The 24837-nt window shown below is 40.9% G+C and overlaps 1 protein-coding gene across 4 annotated transcripts in view; it reads right to left on the bottom strand.

Annotated features, from left to right (window-relative positions):
* Positions 1-5838: 5838 nt before the first annotated feature.
* COL4A5 (collagen type IV alpha 5 chain) overlaps positions 5839-24837 on the bottom strand; it is a 224677-nt gene continuing 205678 nt past the window's right edge. For all 4 annotated transcript variants that reach the window (XM_047764670.1, XM_047764671.1, XM_047764669.1 and 1 more), the window contains 9 exons: positions 22214-22286; positions 22002-22073; positions 20961-21089; positions 19760-19858; positions 18165-18377; positions 10589-10766; positions 8463-8577; positions 7945-8117; positions 5839-7083 (listed from right to left, as the gene is read on the bottom strand). In XM_047764670.1, coding sequence (XP_047620626.1) covers positions 7002-7083; positions 7945-8117; positions 8463-8577; positions 10589-10766; positions 18165-18377; positions 19760-19858; positions 20961-21089; positions 22002-22073; positions 22214-22286 — 1134 coding nt within the window. In that variant the 3' untranslated portion in view covers positions 5839-7001. The remainder of the gene's footprint in view (positions 7084-7944; positions 8118-8462; positions 8578-10588; positions 10767-18164; positions 18378-19759; positions 19859-20960; positions 21090-22001; positions 22074-22213; positions 22287-24837) is intronic.

Below are 24837 nucleotides of genomic sequence, written 5' to 3'. Positions count from 1 at the left end.
ACAAATATCCATCAAGACAGGAGTGGATAAAGAAGATTGGTACATATACACAATGAAATATTACTCAGCTATCAAAAGGAAAGAAATAAGGGCATTTGCAGCCACACGGATGGACCTAGAAATGTTCATGCTAAGTGAAGTTAGACAGTGCAATGCCAACATCATATGCTGTCACTTATATGTAGAATCTAAAAAAACAGGACACAATGAACTCTGCAGCACAGATTCCAACTCACAGTCTTTGAAAAACTTCTGGTTTCCAAAGGACACAGGTTGGGGTTTGGGGGGATGGGGTGGGAATTTGGGATGGAAATGCTATAAGATTGGGTTGAGATGATCATTGCATAACCATAAATGTAATAAAATTCACTGAGGAAAAAAATAAGGTTATCACGTATACGTGGAATCTAAAAAAGAAAACAAACGAATGTAACAAAATAGAAACAGAGAACCTAGTGGTTAACAGGGGGAAGAGGGAAGGAGGGAGGGGTAAGATAGGAGTGGGGATTAAGAGGCACAAATGACTATGCATAAAATAAATAAACTACCAGGATATATTGTATGGCACAGGGAATATAGCCTAGATGGTGATGGTTCGATTTTGATTGAAAAAAAGAACTCAGCGGTTTGTCCTGTGACCTTGGGAAAGTCATTTAACCATTCTAAGGCTCCACTTCTGCATCTGTAAAATGCACGGTTTGAATACATCAGGGTTGTGGAGGCTCAGATGAAATAATGTGTGAAGAATGACATTTTCACGAGGTCTACATGAATGTGTTACTCTTGTTGCTACTGAGGCATCAGTGATAGTGTTCCTTACAGCCCAAGCAAGGGCCAGATTATTATGTCAGAGAAAGACACACAGCTCTGGCATCTGGTTTACCATCCTGGCTTGTGACAGACTGGTAACAGCAAGCACATTACGAGCCCCAAGGAAGTCAACCCGCACACTGTTTCACTTTATTTATTTATTTAGTCTTTTTGCTATTTCTTTGGGCCGCACCCGCGGCATATGGAGGTTCCCAGGCTAGGGGTCGAATCGGAGCTGTAGCCACTGGCCTACACCAGAGCCACAGCAACTCGGGATCTGAGCCGCGTCTGCAACCTACACCAGAGCTCACGGCAAAGCCGGATCCTTAACCCACTGAGCAAGGGCAGGGACCGAACCCACAACCTCATGGTTCCTAGTCGGATTCGTTAACCACTGTGCCATGACGGGAACTCCCTGTTTCACTTTAAATGCAAGCATCTTCACTTCTTGGCAGGCTCCATGTGGCCCTGGTTGACACGAGCAAGTTGTCTCAGACTGCCTTTGGATTGAGAGGCCATTGCATCTTCTGTAGTCTCCAGTCTAGGTATTTACTCTGGTACCCTTGATGACTAGAAGGGAAGCAGATCGGAAACCCTTCTGCAGGCTTATCTTTCCCAGAGGCTCTTGAAGTTGAAAACCACTTGTTTTAAGTGGTTTACATTGTCTTTGTCTTGGCCTAGTAACCCTTTGGGGTGTTTTACAGATCACAGCGAGGTACACCTGACCCGGTGGATTTTTCTGGTGCAAGTTGTACTACCAGGAGTTTTCTCTTGGAGCTCTCAGGGATCGGCTATCAGTGCTTAGCAGCCAGTCTGCCAACGAGACAGCTGAGATTCTGCATTTGCAGTTTGGATGAAGCAAGCTAAATGCCCACCTAGGACTTCCTTTGTGGCTCACAGCATAACGACTCAAACGACCACCTGGGCGGGAGTCAAGATGCATTCTTTAGAGATGCAGTGGGACAATCTTGAACAGCTCAATGATTTAGGATCACCATGAATATGTTGTGCCTCATTGCACCCTAAGAACCTTGGAACGTGTCTTCCAATAAAGTTTGGTAAGCTAGGTCTTAGATGAAATGAAGTTAGCTCATTTCTACTGGCCCTTCCCTCAGTTCAAAGTGCGTGTCAGTTTAATCAATTCACCCTCATTTTGCCACCTATAGAATCAAGCCTCTCCAACAGACTCTGGAGACAAGAAGCAGTTGTGCCTTCGTCAGGTTATCAACAATCAGACAATACACTTATATTGGGATAGTCTGAGGAGAGCTTAATTAGAAAGAAATAGGTGGTGTGTAGCGGAACCACAAAAGATAACACCAGAGTCCAGGGTTAGCAGCCCAGCAGCAGCATCAGACTTGTCATCATAAACATAGACCTGAAGGGATGAGAAGAGAGAGGTTACTAGAATCAGAGAGAGAGAGAGAGAGAGAGAGAGAATGGAGAAAGTCCTTCTACTAATTTTGGGCTTTGTCTGTTCTTCCTTCTCTAGATGTTTGAGATGTAAAGTTAGGTTGGTTGGTTGGGGTTTTTCCTATTTCCTAAGATTATATTGCTATAAAAATCCCTCTCAGAACTGCTTTTGCTATGTCCCATAGGTTTTGGATTGCCATATCTTGGTTGTCACTGGTCTCTAAGTAGCTTTTGATTTCCTCTCTGGTTCCTTCAGTGACCCATTGATTGCTTAGTAGCATATTGTTTAGCTTCCAGGAGTTTATATTTTTTCGTTGCTTTTTTTTTTCTTTGTAGTTGATTTCCAGTCTTGTAGCATTGTGGTTGGAGAAAATTATTGAAATAATTTCAACTTTTTAAAAAATTTACCAAGGCTTGATCTGTGGCCCAAGATGTGATCTATCCTGGAGAATGGGGTTGAGAAGAATGCTGCTTTGGGATGGAATGTTCTCATCTTGAGAGGAGCAGAGATATTCAACTGAGGAGTACAGCCAACCTGATGTGATTCCAGAGGCCCCATAAAAATGCATACTCTAATCTCATCTTGTCCTTCGCTCTGCTGTCCTTTTGAGGGTATTCCATCGGTTGAAACCAAGCAGAAGCCAAAGGGTGCAGGACCCATCTGGGGCAGAAAGCAGGGTGAATGAAGAATGTAATGTGAGAGTTCCCTTGTGGCCCAGTGGAAGGGAACCCAACTAGTATCCATGAGGATGCAGACTTGATCCCTGGCTTCGCTCAGTGGGTTAAGGATCTGGCATTGCCATGAGCTGTGGTATAGGTAGCAGACATGGCTGAGATCTTGCGTTGCTGTGGCTGTGGTGTAGGCTGCCAGCTGAAGCTTCAATTCGACCCCTAGCCCAAGCACTTCCATATGCCATAGGAGGCCCTAGAAAAAAAAAGAAAAAAAAGAAAAAAAAAGAATGCTGTGTGAATCTGGAGGAGAAAAACAGAAGATACCTGACATACACACACTGGTGTATGACAGCAGCAATTCATCATCCTGTGGGGTCAGGGGTTGGGCATGCTGTCTACTCATAGAAAAATAGAGAATTAAAATTACATCAATGTGATTTTAGTCTGTCCATGTGTTAGAGAACAGGCTGGTGAGCCAGCTGCCTCCTGACAACTACTGCTGGCAAAAAGCATCACAATCTATCCTATTCTGGCCTTGACTTAGAAAGATCTGGTAGTCAAAGATAGAACAGCACACCTCTTCTTGGGAGCATGTATCATATGACTACCTACCTTTCTGGTTGATTTTGGATTGCTATCTATCATGGTGCCCTACAGCTAATAAGTATCTCATGAATGTTTATTGCTATGGAACTTGGGGGACAGGCCTGTCTCAACTTATTCCTTCAGGAGTGCTTCCACCACAAAAACCTTCCAAGCATCCTGAATATACTCTAGAAACCACTGCTGAAAAATGGAAATGACATCTGATTTAAAAATATTACTCAATTTACTTTGAAACTGCCTAGGGATGAAGGTGTTTTTATACGCCAGCTCGAGATGAGTGCTTGTCTGCTCAAAAAGCCAGCTGAAATCCTGGCCAAACAAAAGTGACTGCAGAGAGGTGCAGGGACATTTGCTTCTGTGTGGAGGGGCACAGGAATTCCCACTAGGGCCAACTCCTAATCAGGCTCTTATGAGAATCTTTGACAGCAAAGCTGTTCCTTATTTTGGATGCAGACATTGGGTAACTGGGCCACTTAAAATACTTGCTATTGATCTTTATGGGGATGGGAGAATAGGAATCTGGAGGTAAGGCTTTAGACAGTGCCACTGCCACTATTGATAATGAGCTCAGCAAACTGTTAACACATGCGGATTTTTTTTTATAGGCGATAGTGCCCTCTTGTGATTAATGTATGAATAAACTTCTGATGGCTTGGCATGGCCCATGAGTTTTCAATTAAACATGCCAATTGAGGCAAAGAACCTCACTGGCACCATAAGAAACAGAAAGCATCTTTCAAATTTGGCCAGGTGAGAAAAGATGCTGTACAATCACAAGTTATCCAGTAAAAACAGTTTTGGAAGCCTGGAAGTGATTAGTGTGATACCAACATGGGGCATATGTGTTTGTGTGTGTGTGTGTGTGTGTGTGTGTGCACACGCATGCCATGTTGGTGTACACACACACACAATCTCACTTGGGTGATACACATAAGCAGAACAGTTCATTCATTGCCTGCCTCTGTAGGAAAACCATTACCTGTGTTTGATTGCAAAACTCACTAGAGATAACTACTAGAGCAGCTACATCAGAATAACCTTTGAATATTCAGTGGCAAGGGTGAGTCAAAAGCATTAAGGTCCTGGAGTGGATTGGGTTCCTATACTTTAAACAACAACAAAGCAGGGCTGGGGATAGTTGGGGATTTAAGAAACACAAAGACCAGCTGCACATGCAACTATTAAAATGTTAGGAGGTTCTTTTTGCGCCAAGGCTTTCAAAAGGCTAAAAGGGAGAGGGAAAGCTACAAACAGCAACATCTCTGGAATCAGTGTTTGCAACTGTAACTCAAGGAGAAACCTTCAGGTGTACAGCATGCAGAAAAAGCTATGGGATGTAATACGGCATTTTCACTTAAAATTACCCATTAGTGTTTTCACGCGTGCAGCTCCTGGAAAAATAAAGCTAGACTTTGCAATTGGCTAACCTTGAAATCAGCAGTATTGTTAGGTAGTTACCGTTGTTTAGAACCTACATTTTACTGCTACGGACTCTAAGCTTTCGATTTTGCAAGGGTCTAAAATTCTCAAAATTGCTTGGTTGTTTCATATCTTAGTTGTCACACACGTTTTATTCTAGAAGCTTTTAGTATCTCTTACTTTTAGCAAGTCCCAGACTATTTTCGAGAGGTCCATGTGGTCATTCTTTTTTTTTTTTTTTTTTGTCTTTTTGTCTTTTTGCTATTTCTTGGGCTGCTCCCTTGGCATATGGAGGTTCCCAGGCTAGGGGTTGAATCGGAGCTGTAGCCACCGGCCTATGCCAGGGCCACAGCAACGTGGGATCCCAGCCGCGTCTGCAACCTACACCAGAGCTCACGGCAACGCCGGATCCTTAACCCACTGAGCAAGGGCAGGGACCGAACCCACAACCTCATGGTTCCTAGTCGGATTCGTTAACCACTGCGCCACGACGGGAACTCCCATGTGTTCATTCTTAATCATGAGGCATATTAACCTAATATTAGCTTAATCTGCCTGAAGTATTCTTAATGAATTCTTGCCCCAAGAGAAGAATTTTCTTGCTCAGCCATCAACACAATATTGTTAACACATGCATTATCTCAAAGATACTGTCCGATGCGTTTTCTTCATTGGGAAAAGGACTTTACGATATGTTGCCTATCAGGGATTAGAGTGAGCAGAGTCTGCAGAAGCCTCTTTTGCTTTACGAATGCTCTGAGCGATGCTGAGACGTGCAGATGTGTCGTCTGTCTGGAACGGAGCAGATCTTCACACACAAGCTGAAGAGATACACAGCAAACCATCCTTACACCATATGATATCTTTAATTGAATTGATACAGGTGAGTTAAAAAACATGACGTGAGAAGATGACAGCTAGGGAAAGAAGGCATTTATTCTATGACTACTTATAAGAACATGTTGAAAATAAAGAAGGGTAAAGGACCATCGGGTGGCTTTGTAACTGAAGAGAGAAGACTAATCAAGTATTGTCTCCCCAGTTCTTGTACAGGCAGAGACTATAGGAGAAAAAGCCTTACATAAAAAGCACAGGGAAAAGAATGGCCAATTTAAAAAATATATTTTTGCTTCTCAAAATTATTTGGGAGAGCTTCGCCCAGTCGGGAATGAGCAAAAACAGGATGTAATAACCATTAAAGCTGGGGGCCTCTGGTGTTCAGAGTTTCTTGGCGAATACAGCAGAAGAGAAACTGCTCCATTAGCTATTATAATTTGGTATGTGACGTGTACATTTACAATTCTGATTAAAGTGACTAAAAATGACCTATTTTTTCAAAGTCGAATAGGAAATTAGGGGCTAAAATGCAAGATAATTTTACTCTCAGTAGGAACTCGATGCAAGAATATAAATCCTCTCACTTTGATAAACATGGATATAAAATCTTGCTGTCTGTATTCTAGGGTTTCCTAAGTTGTCTGTAAAGAGTGATTCATGTCAGGTCACATCTAAATGACTCGACATTTTAAGCTAAAAGGCTGTTTATACAATATACACAATCTTTACTTACAGAGCAAAATAAGCTTAACACTTTTATATTAAAAAAAAACTGGGATACAGTAGGATTAGTAGCACCATGAAAAATAATTCTTCCCCCACACGGCAGTCTTTTATTTCACTCAGTGTGATTCTTCTCGTAATTGAATGTTTAACGTGCCGTTTTAGTTCCTGGGCAAAATATATCATCTTCATCTTATGATCCTTGGAGAAAGTCATTCTGGACCCAAAAAGTAAATTCGTTTCCTTATTACGTTCGTAGGAAAATAATAAGAGACCTTGCTCTGGCCCATTGCTGAGGTACCTCTTATTCTTCATGATTACTAGGTCAGCATGTTCTCTTGGTCATGTATAGTAGCACCATTGGTGGCAGCAGTGGTAAAGTTGGGGAGAGTGAGACATTGCATCCTGGGAGTTATACATATGTATGTGTGTGTGTATACACACACACACACACACACATACACACACACACATATATATATCTATCACATTTAAAAACACACGAGGAATTCTTCAAAATGTTATGTCCTCTTCATGCACACTTGACATCGGCTAACACGTGTCCTCAAGTCTCCTGCTTTCAGCGTTTCTGACTGAGGTTTGCTGGGGAATAAGAAATAAGACTATCAGCCGAATCTTTTCTGGTATTTCAATTCTATTATCGGTTCAAATTCATACCCACACACTCTCTCTGTGTTTAAGCAGCTCTCTTGATGACTTAATGGTTAACTTGTGAGCAATGCGATCTAAGGCAATGACTGGTATGGCCAAAGAGCTATTAGTGGTCACAGGTGTTTTTGTGACTCTCCTCCCCACCGCTATTATCCTTGTCCATTTGTTTCTCCCTCTTTTCCTCCTACTCATTTGTCTAACGGCCCTAGAATAAGGGGGATCAGGACAACTAATGATGAATAATGATAATACCTAACACCTAAGAATTATATAAATATAATACATAAGAAAAATAGTCATGATAACTCAAAAAGAAGCAACATATAAAAATAAATTGAAACTGCAAAAATAATCCAATAGATTGAAGTATCCTGAGGTACATGTATGACATGTGGACTTATTCGACCACCTGGATGAAAGCCTTGAAAAAAATCCTGGGAACGGAGACTACTGGACTAGGGAAGGCAGATGACTGCTTTAACATCTGGGGTGGCTTCCGTCTGGTTAAATAACGGCTCACTTGTTATGGAGCAGGTCACCTAAAACCTTGTTCTGTCTGTTTTGCATGTAAACAATTACTACCAAGCCATCTCAAATCACATACACCTATTAGCAGCCAAGTCTGCTTTTCTGACCTGAGTCTGGTATATGGGGAGAACAAGCAAGAATAAAGGACACAGTCCATTACACTCCTAATATTTGTTGGGTATAAACCATCCATGACTACCCCTCTCTCTTCTCTAGCATCTCCGAAGGAAGCTAGGACCTCAGCTAAAGCCATAAACACCTTACCTGAACATGTCTGACACATCTACTGTTGCCAGCCAAAAGCTGTAGGAGTTGGCATAATAGTTGCAGGTGCCCCGCCCATGACACTCAATGAAGGGAGCTGAACGAAACTCTTCCAAGCAGGAACCAGGGGAGGCCAGGGCTTGGCCTGAGCCCTCTGCCCCTGCACTCGTGTGCTAGAAAAGACAAGGGAGCATGTGCCATAATACCACAGTGAATACCCAAAGACATGTGCTGAGATGGGCCGAAAATTCAAATTCAGTTAAGGAACTCGGGCCAGCGGTAAGAGGAAAGTATACACACCAAGAGTACTCGGCAACAACAAAAAAACCAAAACAGGTGGATGATGAAATATATATGTTCCAGCACATGTGGGAGGGGGAACACAGTGCTTAGAAAGAAGCTTTATGAGGTTCAAGCTTCTTACTGCACAAATGACAGGGATTCCTCGTGTTAGGAAGAAATGCAGGTGTGATGGACAGTCAGCTATGAGGAAAAAGACAAGGAAGAGTGTTTCATACCATCATGAAGGAATAACCGATCCAGAGAGAATCCCATCCCTGAGGACAACGGGGAATCTGGATGGTCTGACTGTGCACCGCAATCACCACAGCTGGAGCTTCACATACTGCACATCTGGTAAGGGAAAGGGAGAAGGGACACAGTCTACAGGGTGAGCACATGGGAAACAGCAGTTCCTCTTCTTGGAGGCCTTCCTCATATCAAAGCCCATTAAGGTGTCTCCAATGTTCAGAAAAAGAGGCGAAAGATGCACTTTGAGAATTTCTTTTACATAAGCCCTGTCTTCCACTGTATAGGATAAAGTTATAAATGAAAACGCTAAGTATTTTTTTTTTTTAAAAAAGATACAGAGAATCACCACTATAGCATCTTCTTTTTCCATTCTGCCCTGAGTTCGTATTCATACTTTCTGTGGTCAATGTCATAATTGCTATAAGGGTTTGGCTTAATGTATTACACATATTACTTGCTGTCAAAGTGCCCAGCTGGAGGTTAGACACTGAGTAATGCTGAGACTGCGGGAAGAATAATGGCTGGTAAACTGGCAAAGACAAGAAACAGACACCTTCTTAATCCCCACCCATTATTTTTGGCCCAAAGGATATTTATTAACCATTTGGCCATATCTATGGAAGTACAACATATCCAGAATGCTGGGCAAGTAGCCAGGCACTTGGAGATGTGGCTTAAATCTAGAACATGAAGTAAAATAGCCAAATGGTAAATACAGCCGAGTCTACCAAATCTTTACTAAAAAGCATGAGGGGACCTTCTGAAATATGACTAAACTGATTTGGCAAAGTTTATCTATAAAAGATAATGCCTTTAGGGGACCTTATACTCCCAAGAGGAGTCTGGACTAACAAAACGCACACAAAAATGAATTCCCAAAGAATTTGGGAAAATATATTAAAAAGGGTAACACAGATGTGCTATTAAGAGAGGCTAAACTAGGTTTAACCTTTATATCCAATGATACATCCTTAATACATCCTTAATGGTTACCAGACTACTACTAGATCGACTGGGTCACGATCAGATTGAAAATGGCAACATATAATAGGTCTAGGAAATCGAGTTAAACTTGGGTTCTACCGACTAGCATCCATGAAGATGCAGGTTCGATCCCTGGCCTCACTCAGTGGGTTAAGGATCTGGCATTGCCATGAGCTGTGGTGTAGGTCGCAGACGTGGCTGGGGTTCCGCGTTGCTGTGGCTGTGGTGTTCCCTAGCCTGGGAACGTCCATATGCCATGGGTGCTATCACTTTTTCCTTCCCATGACGAATCAAGGGCCAAATCCTATTTATTCTACGAATGTGATACACATACCCACCCCACTGAGAGTTCCAATCCACTCCCACCAGGACTACAGCAATATCTTCAGTCTAAGTTGTTTCTCTACCTCTGGACTATTCCCTTGGTAAGCCATGTCACACACGGATGTTTCTGTAATCTTCCCCAGAAATGCAGCTTCCAAACTTCAGAGCTTCCCATTATATACCAGATAAATTCCAAACTAACATCTTCCCCTTAAATACCAGATAAATTCCAAACTAACATCTGACACTGATAGTAGAAAGCCTTCTACTACCTGGGTCCAAACTAACTTTCTGTTCTCTTCTCCCTATGCAACCTTTAAAAACTACATTCTAGGCACATCAATCTATTACCCATTTCCAGGTTCTCTACCTGGTATGCCTTTCTAACTATGTCTCGAGTCCTTTCCATCCTTAGAGGGCTAAGCATTTCAAAACACATTTCTTTCATAGTCATCTCCGACTGCTCATGTTGGAATGAAACATCTCCTTCCTAATGCTTTCATAACGTCTTATAAGATCTATTGCAGCACTTAGCTCAAGCCTGATGTATATTAATTTACATATAATTGCCTAATGACTAGACAGTGAGTTCTCTGCATATTATACAAAGCTATCATGGGTCCTGGTCAAAAGCAGATTTGCCATAAATATGAACCAAACTACATATTGAATTGAAATATTATGAAGGCACTTCTGTTCGCCCTAACCTGGGAGGAATATGATCAAATGATCAACTTTGGACTCATTTCTAACTAGCTAAACTAACTGGGGATTGGTAAAAGTTAAAGGTATCCCAGTGTCTCACCGACTAATGAAGGGCTGGATGCTCTGGCCCTTCAGGGGCTCCATGCTCATTGGCATGGGCTCTGGGGTGGAGAGCCAATAAGAATAGTCATTTCTTGAAGCAAAGTTGCAAACATTATTGATGTTGCAGAACATGAAAGGCATGGTACTGAAGCGACGAAGACAGCTGCCGGCCGTCCCTGGGAAGAATTAGGGAGGAAAAGAAAAAGTATCATGATGAATTAGTTTCTTCTAACACAGGAACAACCTTTCAACGAGAAACTTTCCCCCATTTCTTAGATAATGAATACACTTTACTTCTTCAGGTATCAGGCGCACACTTGCTCATATTTTAACATTTCTAAAATCTGGTTCTATCTTACAATGTATGTAGACATTTATTGTGGTAGCTCATTACGTATCCCCCCAACACTTTTTAAACTAGTGATGCATTTTATAAACAATGAGGTCTTAAGGAGAATATCGGGTAAGGGACTGTGGACAAGTGAAAGGCACACACTGAGTCCTTATAATATCATATCAGTATTTCCTCTCCAAGCTACCCTCTCTTCTTCCAAGACATCCGCAGCATGTATCTTGTGTGGGTCTGCCATCTCTAAGCCTGGGGACAACTGTACTGCTGACCAACATGCCTAGCTACCACAGATGGATTCGGAGGTAAATAATACAAAGGAAATAAATAAATAAGAGAGAAAGGGAGGGTGTGAGGCGGGGGGGAAGGGGGAAAAAAAACTAGAGCCTTTGAATTTCTGAGCTGGTAGGGGCAACAGAGCTTCTCTCTACCAGCGATCCAGCTTTTTTTCTCATTTCCTCACAAAAGAATGATGAAAAATGATGTACCCCTTCATACATTTTAAAGTTGGCATCTCGAATTTTTCATCAGAAGTTTAAATTGATACTGTGCCAGTTATGAAGATACTGGTTATTGCCTCATGGCTCCAGATCCACCCTTCTACACTCTATGTGGTAACACTGGAGCCTGGAACGTTGCCAACCACATTTCAACATTGCCAGCTGTCATGTCTAGGGTTCTGTGAAAATTTATTTAAAAACAAACTTTTACATCACTCTTGTAAATGTATCCAGGGTAATTAGTTAAAACATAATAATAAGCCTTTTTTGATAACAAGGGATTTTATTTGCACCCTGTTATAATCCAAGCGTTTCTTTTTTTACAGGCATACATTTATATCTAAATTTTCATAGTAAACAAACATACTCCTAAGTGAAGTTTTCCCCATATTTCCATATAAAATAATGTTGAGCATACTTTTGAAATTATAGTTGATTTACAATGTTTCTTCAGTTTCTGTGGTACAACAAAGCGACCCCATCACACACAGTTCCCTGTGCTGCACAATAGGGCCCCATTGCCCATCCATTCCAAATATAAGTTTGCATCCCCAAACCCCAAACTGCCTGTCAATCCCATTCTCTTCCCTCCTCCCCCTGAGAACCACAAGTCTGCTCTCCTTTGCTGTGATCTGTCTCTGTTTTGTAGACAGGTTCATCTGTGCCATATTTTAGATTCCACAAATAAGTGATCTCATATGGTATTTGTCCTTTTCTTTCTGGCTTACTTCACTTAGTATGAGAATCTCTAGTTCCACCCATGGTGCTGCAAATGACATTAGTTCATTTTTTTTAATGGATGAGTAGTATTCCATTATATATATGTACCAGAGCTTCTTAATCCATTCATCTGTCAATGGACATTTAGGTTGTTTCCATGTCTTGGCTATTGTGAATAGCGCTGTGATAAATGTAGGGGTGCATACATTTTTTAAATGAAAGTTTTGCCCATATATATGCCCAAGAGTGGGGTTTCTGGGTCATATGGTAGATCTATATTTCATTTTCTGAGGTATCTCCATAGTGCTTTCCGTAGCAGTTGTACCAATTTACATTCCCACCAGCAGTGCAGGAGGGTTCCCTTTTCTCCACACCCTCTCCAGCATTTGTTACTTGTGGACTTGTTAATGATGGCCATTCTGACTGGTGTGAGGTGGTACCTCATAGTAGTTTTGATTTGCATTTCTCAAATAATTAGTGATGTTGTGCATTTTCTCATGTGCCTACTGGCCATCCATATGTCTTCTTTGAAGGATTGCCTGTTTAGGTCTTCTGCTCATTTTTCAGTTGGGTTGTTTGTTTTTTGCTGTTGAACTGTATAAGTTATTTGTGTATTTTGGACATTAGGCCCTTGTCTGTTGCATCATTTGCAAAGATTTTCTCCCATTCTGTGGGTTGTCTTTTCATTTTTTTTAATGTTCTCCTTTGCTGTGCAAAAACTTTTGAGTTTAATTAGGTCTCATTGGTTGATTTGTGTCTTTATTGTCATTATTCTGGGGGGTAGATCAAACAAGATGTTGCTGTGATTTATGTCAAAGAGCATTCTGCCTATGTTTTCCTCCAGGAGTTTTTATAGTGTCTGTTCTTAGCTTTAGCTCTTTAATCCATTTTGAGTTTATTTTTGTGTATGGTATTAGATAGTGTTCTATTTTCATTCTTTTACATGTAGCTTTCCAGTTTTCCCAGAGCCATTTATTGAAGAGGCTATCTTTCTCCCACTGTATGTTCTTGCCTCCTTTGTCATAGGTTAGTTGACCACAGGTGCTTTGGTTTATTTTTGGGCTTTCTATCCTATTCCATTGATCTATATTTCTGTTTTTTGTTCCAGTACCATACTGTTTTGATAACTGTAGCTTTGTAGTATTGTCTAAAGTCAGGAAGCTTGATTCCTCCATTTTCATTTTTCTTGTTCAGTATTGCTTTGGCTATCCAGGGTCTCTTGTATTTCTAGACAAATTTTAAAATCTAATAATCCTTTTTAAAAGTACATAAACGCATCTTTAACAACTGGAAATTATACAATGCTCCTTTTGCATTTGGAAATTATATTTCCACTATATTTCTCTCATACAGTTTTATCCCATCATAATTTTTTATATTTGAAGGTCATTTACCATATTTCTCTGAAATAAAAATTTTAAATAACTTTTTTTTGTTTTCTTTTGGTTTTTAGGGCCACACCTGTGGCATATGGAAGTTCCCAAGCTAGGGGCTGAATCAGAGCTACAGCTGCTGGCCTACACCACAGCCAAAGCAATGCAGGATCTGGGCCGCATCTGCAACCTACACCACAGCTCATGGGAACGCCAGATCCCTGAACCACTGAATGAGTCTGGGGATCGAACCTGCATCCTCACGGATACTAGTCAGATTTGTTTCTGCTGCACCACAATGGGAACTCCTAAAAGAAGTTTTAAAAACTCTCTGTGACCATAAGGCTTTACACATTAAATATTCTATTTTGAATCACCATCTTTATAATTATTATGAATTCACATTGATCAAAAAGATACATATTATAAATTTTGATAACACTAAACATTAAAACTAACCTTTTATTGGCAGTGCATTTCTTAATGAGATGAATTAGGAGTGAATTATAGAGCTTGAGTTAATGGAGACTTTAACAAAGCCATTGTCCCTTTGAATTTGTCCTGTAGAGGTTTTCATGTTTTAAGGCAATATGCCAGAGTATGATTCCTTTATAAAGTGGGAGCTGGGTGGTAGTGGAAAGGAATGTAAGAAAAGCGATTATCCAAAGCATAAGTGTATACACAGGTAGTTCAACTTTAGGAGAAAGTATATATGAAAAATGAGGATCTGTAAGCTAATGCCTTTAAAATGATACACTGGGAATTCCTCCTGTATCCAAAGGAGTATGCTTATCTCAGACTGAAGATGACTGATAAAAGACCAATAATCCTTAAAAGTTGCAGACTGTAAAATGTAATAGGTTTGTGAGGCACCTAGGAACCTTCAAAAGTTCCCCAGGCTGAAAAAAATCGTTGATTTAGTCTGATTTATACTTCTTTCAGAAAACAACAAAACTGGCTCCGAGAGGTGACTAACAAAGTCACGTGAGAACAGATGACAAAACTGACATAAATGAAGAACAGATGGGTTTAGAATTGGTAGGTATTGGATTCAATTCTTATCTCCATCACTTTCAAAGTGTGTGGCTTTGAATAAATCACTTAACAGCCTGTGTGTGTGTGTGTGTGCGCGCGTGTGTGTGTGTGTGTGTGTAAATGGAAAAAATATAATACTTATCCTGTATCTTTCTTGATCACAGTTGTGAAAGCCAAATTGGATATGAAAGTGTTTGTAAATATAAAGGAACTTAAAAATAAAACTAACATTACTGCCTATTTAGAGATAGAGATGGAAATATCCCCGGTCTCAGAAAGAAAAGGAAGAAGTACATAAAAACAAGGCCCATGATGGTGAAAATATGTGTGTTTGGTTGCACTTATGCTATAGGTTGCCCATAGTGGCACTGAGTTCTGGTTATAGCCTCCAAGCATTCAAAGAGAGAGTGATCTCATGAACTCTCAATGACTCTCAAATTATAAAGCTAAAAGGCTTTAATAGACTAATGGTTATTAGCATGTTCTTTTCTCCCAGACAGAGCAGTTTTAGTATTAAGTCTGTTTCTTCCACGTTCTTTTCTATATACCATAATCCTTTCACTAATCCAGTAGAGACAGTGGATTTATTTGATCAGGTGATTGGTCCCTTAATATCAAACCCATAACTACCTTTATTCTTTGTTTAGCCATCAAGATACCTACAGTTTGATCCTTGAGCTAGTTGTAGCATACTCCCTGCAATCCAGCATCAGACTGGGGATCTTGGGCCCTATCATAACCTTTCTATGTCAGAGTCCTAAGCTGTACCCGAGGCAGGGACAGTTCATAGCCTCTACATCTGAATACATACTATGACAGCCCTTCTTTGACCAAATACATACATTTTGAAATGACATACTAGATAATAGGTCCCATTTTTTCTTTGCATTATATTTGAAAATTTCATGATGCTCAAAGCTGGTACAACCACTACGAAGAACAGCATGGAGGTACCTTAGAAAACTATACATAGAACTACCATATGGGAGTTCCTGTCATGGCTCAGTGGTTAACGAATCTGACTAGGAACCATGGGGTTGTGGGTTCAATCTCTGGCCTCGCTCAGTGCCTTAAGGATCTGGTGTTGCTGTGGTGTAGGTTCCCAGACGCGGCTTGGATCCCGCATTGCTGTGGCTCTGGCATAGGCCGGCGGCTACAGCTCCAATTAGACCCCTAGCCTGGGAACCTCCATGTGCTGTGGGTGTGGCCCTAGAAAAGGCAAAAAGACCAAAAAAAAAAAAAAAAGAACTACCATGTGACCCAGCAATCGCACTCTTGGGCATATATTCAGGCAAAACTTTCCTTAAAAAAGACACATGCACCCACATGCTCATTGCAGCACTATTCACAATAGCCAAGACATGGAAACAACCTAAATGTCCAAAGACAGATGAATGGATTAGGAAGATTGGGTATATATACATGATGGAATACTACTCAGCCATAAAAACAAACAAAATGATGCCATTTGCAACAACATGGATGGAACTAGAGACTCTCATCCTGAATGAAGTAAGTCAGAAAGAGAAAGACAAATACCATATGATATCATTTATATCTGGAATCTAATATAAGGCACAAATGAACCTTTCCACAGAAAAGAAAATCATGGACTTGAAGACAGACTTGTGGTTGCCAAGGGGGAGGAGGAGGGAGTGGGAGGGATGGGGAGCTTGGGGTGAAGAGATGCAGACTGTTGCCTTTGGAATGGATTAGCAATGAGATCCTGCTGTGTAGCACTGGGAACTGTGTCTAGTCCCTTATGATGGAGCCTGATCATGTGAGACAAAAGAATGTATACATGTATGTGTAACTGGGTCACTTTGCTATACAGCAGAAAAAAATGTATTGGGGAAATTAAAAAAAAAATCAATAAATTTAGATATTTAAAAAAAACTTCTTATGCTTCCTAGTCACTTGATAGCTTAGGGATTGGACGTTTATAAGCTTGATTATTGGTATAAGTTAGACCCTGACAGTAAAGAGAATAGACTAAACAAAATGAGAAAAAGTTTATGGGAGAAAGACTAGAGAAAATTATCTAAAAGATAAGAGTATTTTTACAATGAAGATTTGTTGATTGTAAAATTAGAAAATGATGCTACATAAAGAAAGCAAAAGAGGGAAGCAGGAGTAGCCGAGGAAAAATGAAAAGGATACAAAGAAGAGGAGAAGAAGAAGAAAGGTGGTGGGCAAACTCCTACTTCAGCAGGAGTGGCTTGTGACTATGGCTTCCATATATGTGGATGTGCCTATGTTGATGGGCCAGAACTGTCTGGCAGGTGTGGCCAAGTGCCCTGGGAATAGAGCGAGCAGAGCAGAACTCTGGAGGGCTCTGTTGCTACAGAACTGTTTTCACAAAATGGCCCAGGTAAAGAGACTTCGGGAGGCCTCTTACTATAGAGACCCCAGAAATTGGGGGCCTTGGCTATCTTCTTAAATGTCTTTATGGAGGTGAAAGGAATAGTGATTCCTAAAATAGGCAGCCCCAGGTCAAACACTGGGGCCTCAAAATCCAAAGTCATTATTCCAGAAAAAGAAATGTTGGGGATTTGGAAGCAGTCTTGAGAGTCATCTAGTCCAGTGTCATCCCATCAACCAAACCGCCCGCCCTAGTACAGAGAAGCTGCACAGAATACATTAATTGAAGTGGATTTCATATGGAAATACAGTGCTTTGTATAGCTTTAAACTGCTCTGATAACACTTTATAAAGCTAAGGCACTTCTTCTAGGAACTATAAACTAGCAAAATTAAGCAATGATCTTACTTTCTTTGATCTAGAAACAAAAATTCTCCTCAGAACTTATCTTTCAACTTAATAAATACCAGTACCATAAAAGAGGAAACTATCTCCCATGAGTTATGAACACGACCCACTTAAGCAGTTGCTCTACGGTAGAGAGCCCATGGAATCTGTTTCCTCAATAACTAAGCTAACAAAAGTAAACGTGGCCCTTTATAAAAACACCTTGCTCTAGGCCAAGAATTGTACCTCACAGTAGCTAAGTAATGCTTTTAGTTTAAAGTACTATTTATTTAAAACTTATAGTGAATTTATTCAGTTGCCCGTCACATAGTCTTTGACTTGGAAGCTCCAAAAGAATAAAAGGATGCACTTTGGCTACGGCTACTCGACAATGCAGTAGGATTTTCAAAACAAAAACAAAAAGTCAGACAGAGAAAGACAAATACCGTATGATATCACTTATAGCTGGAATGTAACACACGGCACAAAAGAAACTTTCCACAGAAAAGAAAATCATGGACGTGGAGAACAGACTTGTGGTTGTCAAGGGGGAGGGGGAGGGAGTGGGACAGACTGGGAATTTGGGGTTAATAGATGCAAACTCTTGCCTTTGGAATGGATAAGCAATGGGATCCTGCTGTATAGCACTGGGAACTGTATCTAGTCACTTGTGATGGAGCATGATAATGTGAGAAAAAGAATGTATACATGTATGTGTGACTGGGTCACCTTGCTGGACAGTAAAAAATTGACAGAACACTGTAAACCAACCATAATGGAAACAATAAAAATCATTTTAAAAAAAGAGAAAAAAATGCATAGTAAGAAATTATACGTCAATTGTCTCACCCAGGTCTTGACCATGAGCTCTTTTATTTCCTTGTACATACAGGAGAGAAAAGCCTTCATAAACCAGGGTCGTTCCATGCGGGCATAGTGGTGCATCTGTTGTCTGGCTGTGACGTGTGATAAGGAATCCATGAGCAACAGAGGAGGTTCCAGGGGGACCTGGGGGACCTTGCAATCCATCTGGCCCAGGGGGACCATCCAAACCACGGGTACCTATTTCCAAAGAATCATCAGTATACAATTTTAAGAGCTGATTCACTATTGCGGCTACCGACCACAATGACCTCGTTGGATTAGTTAACTCAGTATTTACAGAAGGCTTATAAAGCCATTGTCAAATATCATGAATTTGGAAATGAATAAAATATGGTCCCTGCCCCCAAAGAGATTTAAATGCATTTTTTTTTTCCTGGAATTGGTTGATGCCATTAGGCACTAAATAATTATTGAGTGAAGGGAACATTACATGGGAAGAAGTGATGCTGATTTGAAGAGTCGGTATGTTATCTAGTCTCTTGCTGGATTAAAGAACCCCATGACAAAACTGTGGCCTGCTGTTTTGTTCATCAACGAGAAAGGAAGGGTGTGGTTCCCACAGGTCTGCCAGCTTCAGTGCTGAAAAACATTTTCCTCTGAATCTGTCTGAGCAATTATTCTCAGGCATACATTTTTTGTTTAGGGAATAGTCAGGGCACTCTAAAGAAGCTTTTCAAAATGTCTAATTGCAGTCTACCACTTGTTCCCGTTCTCCATTTGGCCACTTGATGTGAGTTTACTTTAAAAAAAATGTCTTCACATAGAGGCGTTTGGCCACTGTGTGTGTAGATTTTCATTTGAGGGGAACGTCCCAGCAATGCCCATCTTTCTTCCCTGGAAATATAGTTAATGAAATGGCAGGGTGTTGGTTCTAGGACGGCCGCAGGTATCACCAATACCTTGTCACCACTGCTATTGCTATTTTTTTTAAACACAAACCTTGGTGTTTATATTTTTTCTATATATATATATATAGAAAATCTAGAGTTCTTAAAACATAATGAAAATTATCAGAATAGTTAGGTACAATGAGTACCTAGAAAATTCTCATTTTGAGGAAAAGCTGGTTTTCTGGTGCTGTAAACACATAAATAAATATACCCTTTCTATGCTTCCCCTTTTTTTTTTTTTTTTGGTCTTTTTGCCTTTTCTGGAGCTGCTCCCATGGCCTATGGAGGTTCCCAGGCTAGGGGTCTAATCAGAGCTGTAGCTGCCGTCCTACACCAGAGCCACAGTGACGCGGGATCTGAGCTGCATCTGCGACCTACACCACAGCTCCTGGCAATGCCGGATTCTCAACCACTGAGCAAGGCCAGGGATTGAACCCACAACCTCATGGTCCTAGTCAGATTCGTTAACCACTGCGCCATGATGGGAACTCCATATGCTTCTCTTATACTGGCAAAGCTGTGTCATCCTATTTTTCTCAAGCCAACAGACACTCGAACTTGCCATGCTCTCTCAAGAGGAGACTATCACAGCTCCAATTGGAGGCCGTACTTCCAGAGGCCTCCCAGACTTAAAGACTAGAGTCAGCAGCAGTGTTTTACTTGTCTCACCTGGCTGGCCTGGTAAACCTGGGTCTCCTTTGCGCCCTCCTGCACCATCAAAGCCAGGGAGTCCATTGCGTCCAGGATCTCCTGGAGGGCCAATTGGACCTACAGGAAAAAGAAATAGGGTTTTTAAATGTGGGGAGACTAAATCCACATCCAGATAGATCGGGGACACTTAAGGTCCTTGAGTGGCACTGAACTCATGATCTGATTTTGTCTTTAATCCAGATAAATGAAGGAATAGCTCCAGCCCAGGACAAAAGAAGCAGACAAGGATGTAGCTTTAGTTTGAAAGCGTTCATTTGCTTCTGTGGAGATTCCCATAATACAGCAGTTGTGTTTCCCATGCCTTCAGAACAAGATTGAGTGCAAGGCCCACTTCTGTTATCTATCCCACCACGGGCAAGGCTGTTACTGCCTGGTATGCATTATTTATGAAAAGACTGCTATTCAGACACTTAATAAAACAGAAAGACTGAAGTTAGTTTCTAGCTTTCCGTTATACTCAAAGTTGGCTGCAAGCATAGAGTTAAATGGCCCACTAGGCAGGCTTTCGTTAAACATCATGAGGCCTCATAGTGTGGAACTGATAGCCCAGCGAATCAGCCTTCTATCCTTCTGGTGGTTGAGACAGAGAAAGCATCAGATCTTTTTTTTGTTTGTTTTTGTTGTTTTTTTCGGGCCACACCCGTGGCATATGGAGGTTCCCAGGCTAGGGGTTGAATTGGAGCTGTTGCTGCCAGCCTACGCCACAGCCACAGCAATGTGGGATCCAAGCTGCGTCTGCAACCTACACCAAAACTCACAGCAATGCCGGATCTTTAACCCACTGAGCAAGGCCAGGGATCGAGCCCGCAACCTCATGGTTCCTCATCAGATTCGTTTACCACTGAGCCTCAACGGGAACTTCGAGAAAGCATCCGATCTTAAACACGTATTATTTTCACTACAGAGTTTTAAACAACATTAACCGAATTATCCAACTTAGGATAGCCAGAGGAGCTAGAAGAAATTAGACTGGGCCTAAAAGAAATCGGGGCTTGAAAAATTAACATTTTCGAGAGCAAAGGAAATGAGACCTGTGGTTGTCAGGCATTCTCCTAGTTGCTAAGATGCCTATTGTTGGAGATGAACTCTGACAAGTGAAAGGAGAATGAGAAACATGTTCCCAAACACATAAGGCTTATAAGATGATCTACAAAGGTACCTGGTAAACCTCGAGGTCCTGGTAGTCCTGGTAGACCTTTTAATCCAGGCTGCCCTGGGACCCCCGGTGGACCAGCATCTCCTTTGATCACAATACTCTGTCCTGAAGGACCAGGTAATCCAGGGGGACCTAAGAAGCAAAACATAAATTTGAAGGTAGGGAAGAGAAAGGTCAGAAAGAATGGATACCAAGGTAACCTCAGGTCAGATTAAGAACTGGTGGGAGAGAAACAACTTACATGGATTGGCATTTATTTCCAACAGAATTCTGTTTGGGAAAAGTTTCATTATTTCACCCAAAAGACTGAAAAAAAGAAATGATTTTCTTGGGGCCCTGTCCCTATTTTCCAGCCTTGAAGCATGACTCAGTTACTAGAAAGTCTAATCCATTGCAAATCTGGGAAAACTGGTGTCAGGGGAAGACGATTCTATTTCCTGACGAGTCCATTCTGATTCTAACATCATTTGCAGTTCTTGTTTATTGTGCTTGTCAAGGGACCCACTGAACTAACTAGTAGGGGATTTTAATAGATGCCCTATTTCACAGTTTACAGGAAACCTCTGTAAGTCTTTCAGCAAAAAGAACTATTTTCATATTAAAAATATACAAACATGTATGTGTAACTGGGTCACCTTGCCGTACAGTAGAAAACTGACAGAATACTCTAAACCAGCTATAATGGAAAAAATAAAAATCATTACAAAATTTTAAAAAATAAATAAAAGTAAAAATATACAAACATACCTATGTGACCTGCTCTTATGATCTATTCAACTGACTCTGGGAAAGTTAGTATAAAATCTCCATGAAGCATTCTTGTTGGTCCTGTATCTCTCTTAAACTTCAAAGGTCTGCTCTCGATACATTATTGAAACAGACAGCTTGAGAGATGAGTAAATAGAGGGAGGGTCCTAACTCTCTCCCCTCGGTTGTTGGGGACTGAGACTCTCAAAGTTTTGGTTGAAAAGCAGAATGCAACCTTTAGAATTCTTCAATGAGTTTAACTAATGAGGTATAACTAGCTCCAGAAATAAGTCTTACCTGGGGGCCCAATAAGGCCTGGATCCCCCTCAGGGCCAGGTGAACCAGGTGCTCCACTGGGTCCTTTCATGCCTGCAAAGATGGTATATACAATAAGTAGCATGGCAAATCAACAGGGCCATGGCCTTTACCCAGCCACATCAGAAGATGGGTGTCTTCTCCCATAGGAGTTTAATGTAAAGGGGGAAACTCCAAAGCACCCCTTCAAATACCTGGAAAACCTGGAACACCAGGGAGGCCAGGATCCCCTTTCATTCCATTGAGTCCTGGCCGGCCAGGATTACCCTAAATAAATAAAAATAATTTTAGGAAAAAATGGGGGTGCTGGTGGAAGGCAGTAAGGACATAGGTGGTATTGCATAGCAGTTTGTATCACAGGCCCTAAAGTCAAATTTCCAGGATTCGAATCCCAATTTGCCTCTTACTAGCTTGCGTGACTTGAAGTGGATGGTTTAACCTCTTTGATGCATCATTTCCTCACCTCTACCTTAGAAAAAATAACAGTACCCACTTTATGAAGTTGTTGTGAGAATTAAACGAGACAGTTTATATTAAGTACTTAGAAAACCGGCATAGGGTGTGTCCTTAATAAATGGTAGCTATTATTTTATTATCATTAACAAAGGTACTACTCTTTCGGTGTAGCCCTGATGTGGTAAGTACGTGAAGTAGAATCCAAGAAATGATAAAGTCTGAAAGACTAAATAAAAAATACAGTAGGCCTATGAATTTATTGGGTTTGAGGGCCAGGAACACTAAGGGAAGAAGAGTTGAAAATAACTCTAGGATGGTCCTAAAGGCAGAAGTGTGGAACAATGAAGCTCTGAGTAGTAGCAATGGAAAAGAGGCAACAAGCCTGGAACATCTTATTACCTCCAAATCTAAGAAAGAGCTTAAGGTGTGTGTGTGGGGGGGCATGTCAGAAAGTCATAGGATACATCTCGAAGGGGCTCCCTAATCTAGGATAGGCTGAACATTAAAATAAGTCATGCCAGTTTAAACACTGTAAATTATTGAAAAGAAGAATGTATGAGTCCACATTTCTTCAAAGAGGTCAAGGGCATGAAGAAAAAAAAAAGATGGTTAAGAAACTTTCAGATTGGGGGAGGAGAAAGAGATAGGACAGTTAAATGCAATGCATGGTTTGATCTGGATCCTATACCGGAGTGGAAGAATGCTACAAAGGACATTACTAGGTCAACTGACACAACTAGAATATGTGGGTAGAAATAAAAATGCTACGTGAATGTTCAATGTCCTGAAGTTGAGAACTACGCTATCCTGTGGTCACATAAAAGAATATATTTAATTTTAGGAACTCTTATGCACTAAAGTATTAAGTGATAAAGGGGCATTATCAATGCAACTTACTGTCAAATATTTCAGAAAAAAATACATTATTACACACACACACAACATATATACATACATACAGAGAGCGAATGGGGCAAAGCTTTAATAATTGGTCCATGTGGGGAAATGGAGTTTTTCACCATTCTTGAAATTTTTCCATAAGTTTAACATTATTTCCAAATGAAAGATTAGAAAAGGTACAAATGTAAGTACTAACTTGCACGAAAGAAAATGAATAAAACACAACAATACTAGATTTATAAAATGTTGGCATCAGTCTTCAATCAGGCATAGTGGCATGTGAACTGGAAGTACATGGCAAATGAGTGAGGCAGGGAGTGAGTAGAGAATGAATAAAGAGACGATTAAAATTTTAAGTCTAGGAGTTCCCATTGTGGTTCAGTGGAAACGAATCTAACCAGTACCCAAGAGGATGCAGGTTTAATTCCTGACCTTGCTCAGTGGGTTAAGGATCCGGTGTTGCTGTGAGCTGTGGTATAGGTCACAGATGCGACTGGGATCTGGTGTTGCTGTGGCTGTGGCATAGGCCAGAGGCTACAGCTCCGAACTGGGAAACTCCTTATGCTGCAGGTGTGGCCCTAAAAAAAAAAAAAAAAAAAAAAAGTCTAATTGTCTAGAAGAATAGCAATGACAAGGAAAAAAGGTTAGTTGCTGAAAAGCTTTAAGGACGATTTCTTTAGATTTCTTTTCTGCTATAAAGCAGCCATCAGAGTGAAAAGACTGAGCCCAGACTCTGTTGACTGCCAAATATAACAACAATCCTCCTGAATGAAGGAAGAAGCTTTGAGGATCTATAAAGAAGCATGTGACTTTCTGGGTCACTCACACTGAGGTGGAAAACACATGAATACAGACGTGGGGATATGCCACCATTCTCTTTTCATAGGTGAAGACAGAAACGCAAAGCGTCTCTCTCCCTTCCTCATAGACCAAGGCAGAAGTGTACAGTGGAGTTGAAATCTGACCCTAATTCTAGCTAATTTCAAAGTTTAAAATATGCCCAGTCACCACGATTATTCCTCTATGGAAGGACTCATCTGCGTGCAATGCTGTTTTGTGTGTATAGACACATAGACACACACACACAAACCTTTTTATACATTTGCTTTCACTGAAACCAAAGTTTCTTAAATCTAAATCTATACCAAGAAAAGAAACAGACTCATGGACATGGAGAAGGCACTTGTGGTTGCCGAGGGGGAGGGGGAGGGGGAGGGAGTGGGATGGACTGGGAGTTTGGGGTTAATAGATGCATACTATTGCATTTGGAGTGGATAAGCAATGAGGTCCTTCTGCATAGCACAGGGAACTATATCTAGTCACTTGTGATGAAACATGATGGGGGGTAATGTGAGAAAAGGAATGCATATATAGGTATGACTGGGTCACTTTGCTGTAGAGCAGAAATTGACAGAACACTGTAAACCAACTATAATAAAAATTTTTTTTAAATAAACCAACT

The sequence above is a fragment of the Phacochoerus africanus genome, chromosome X (assembly GCF_016906955.1).
Source record: "Phacochoerus africanus isolate WHEZ1 chromosome X, ROS_Pafr_v1, whole genome shotgun sequence".
NCBI classification, from domain to species: Eukaryota; Metazoa; Chordata; class Mammalia; order Artiodactyla; family Suidae; genus Phacochoerus; species Phacochoerus africanus.
This window is presented reverse-complemented; position numbering and strand designations above follow the sequence as displayed.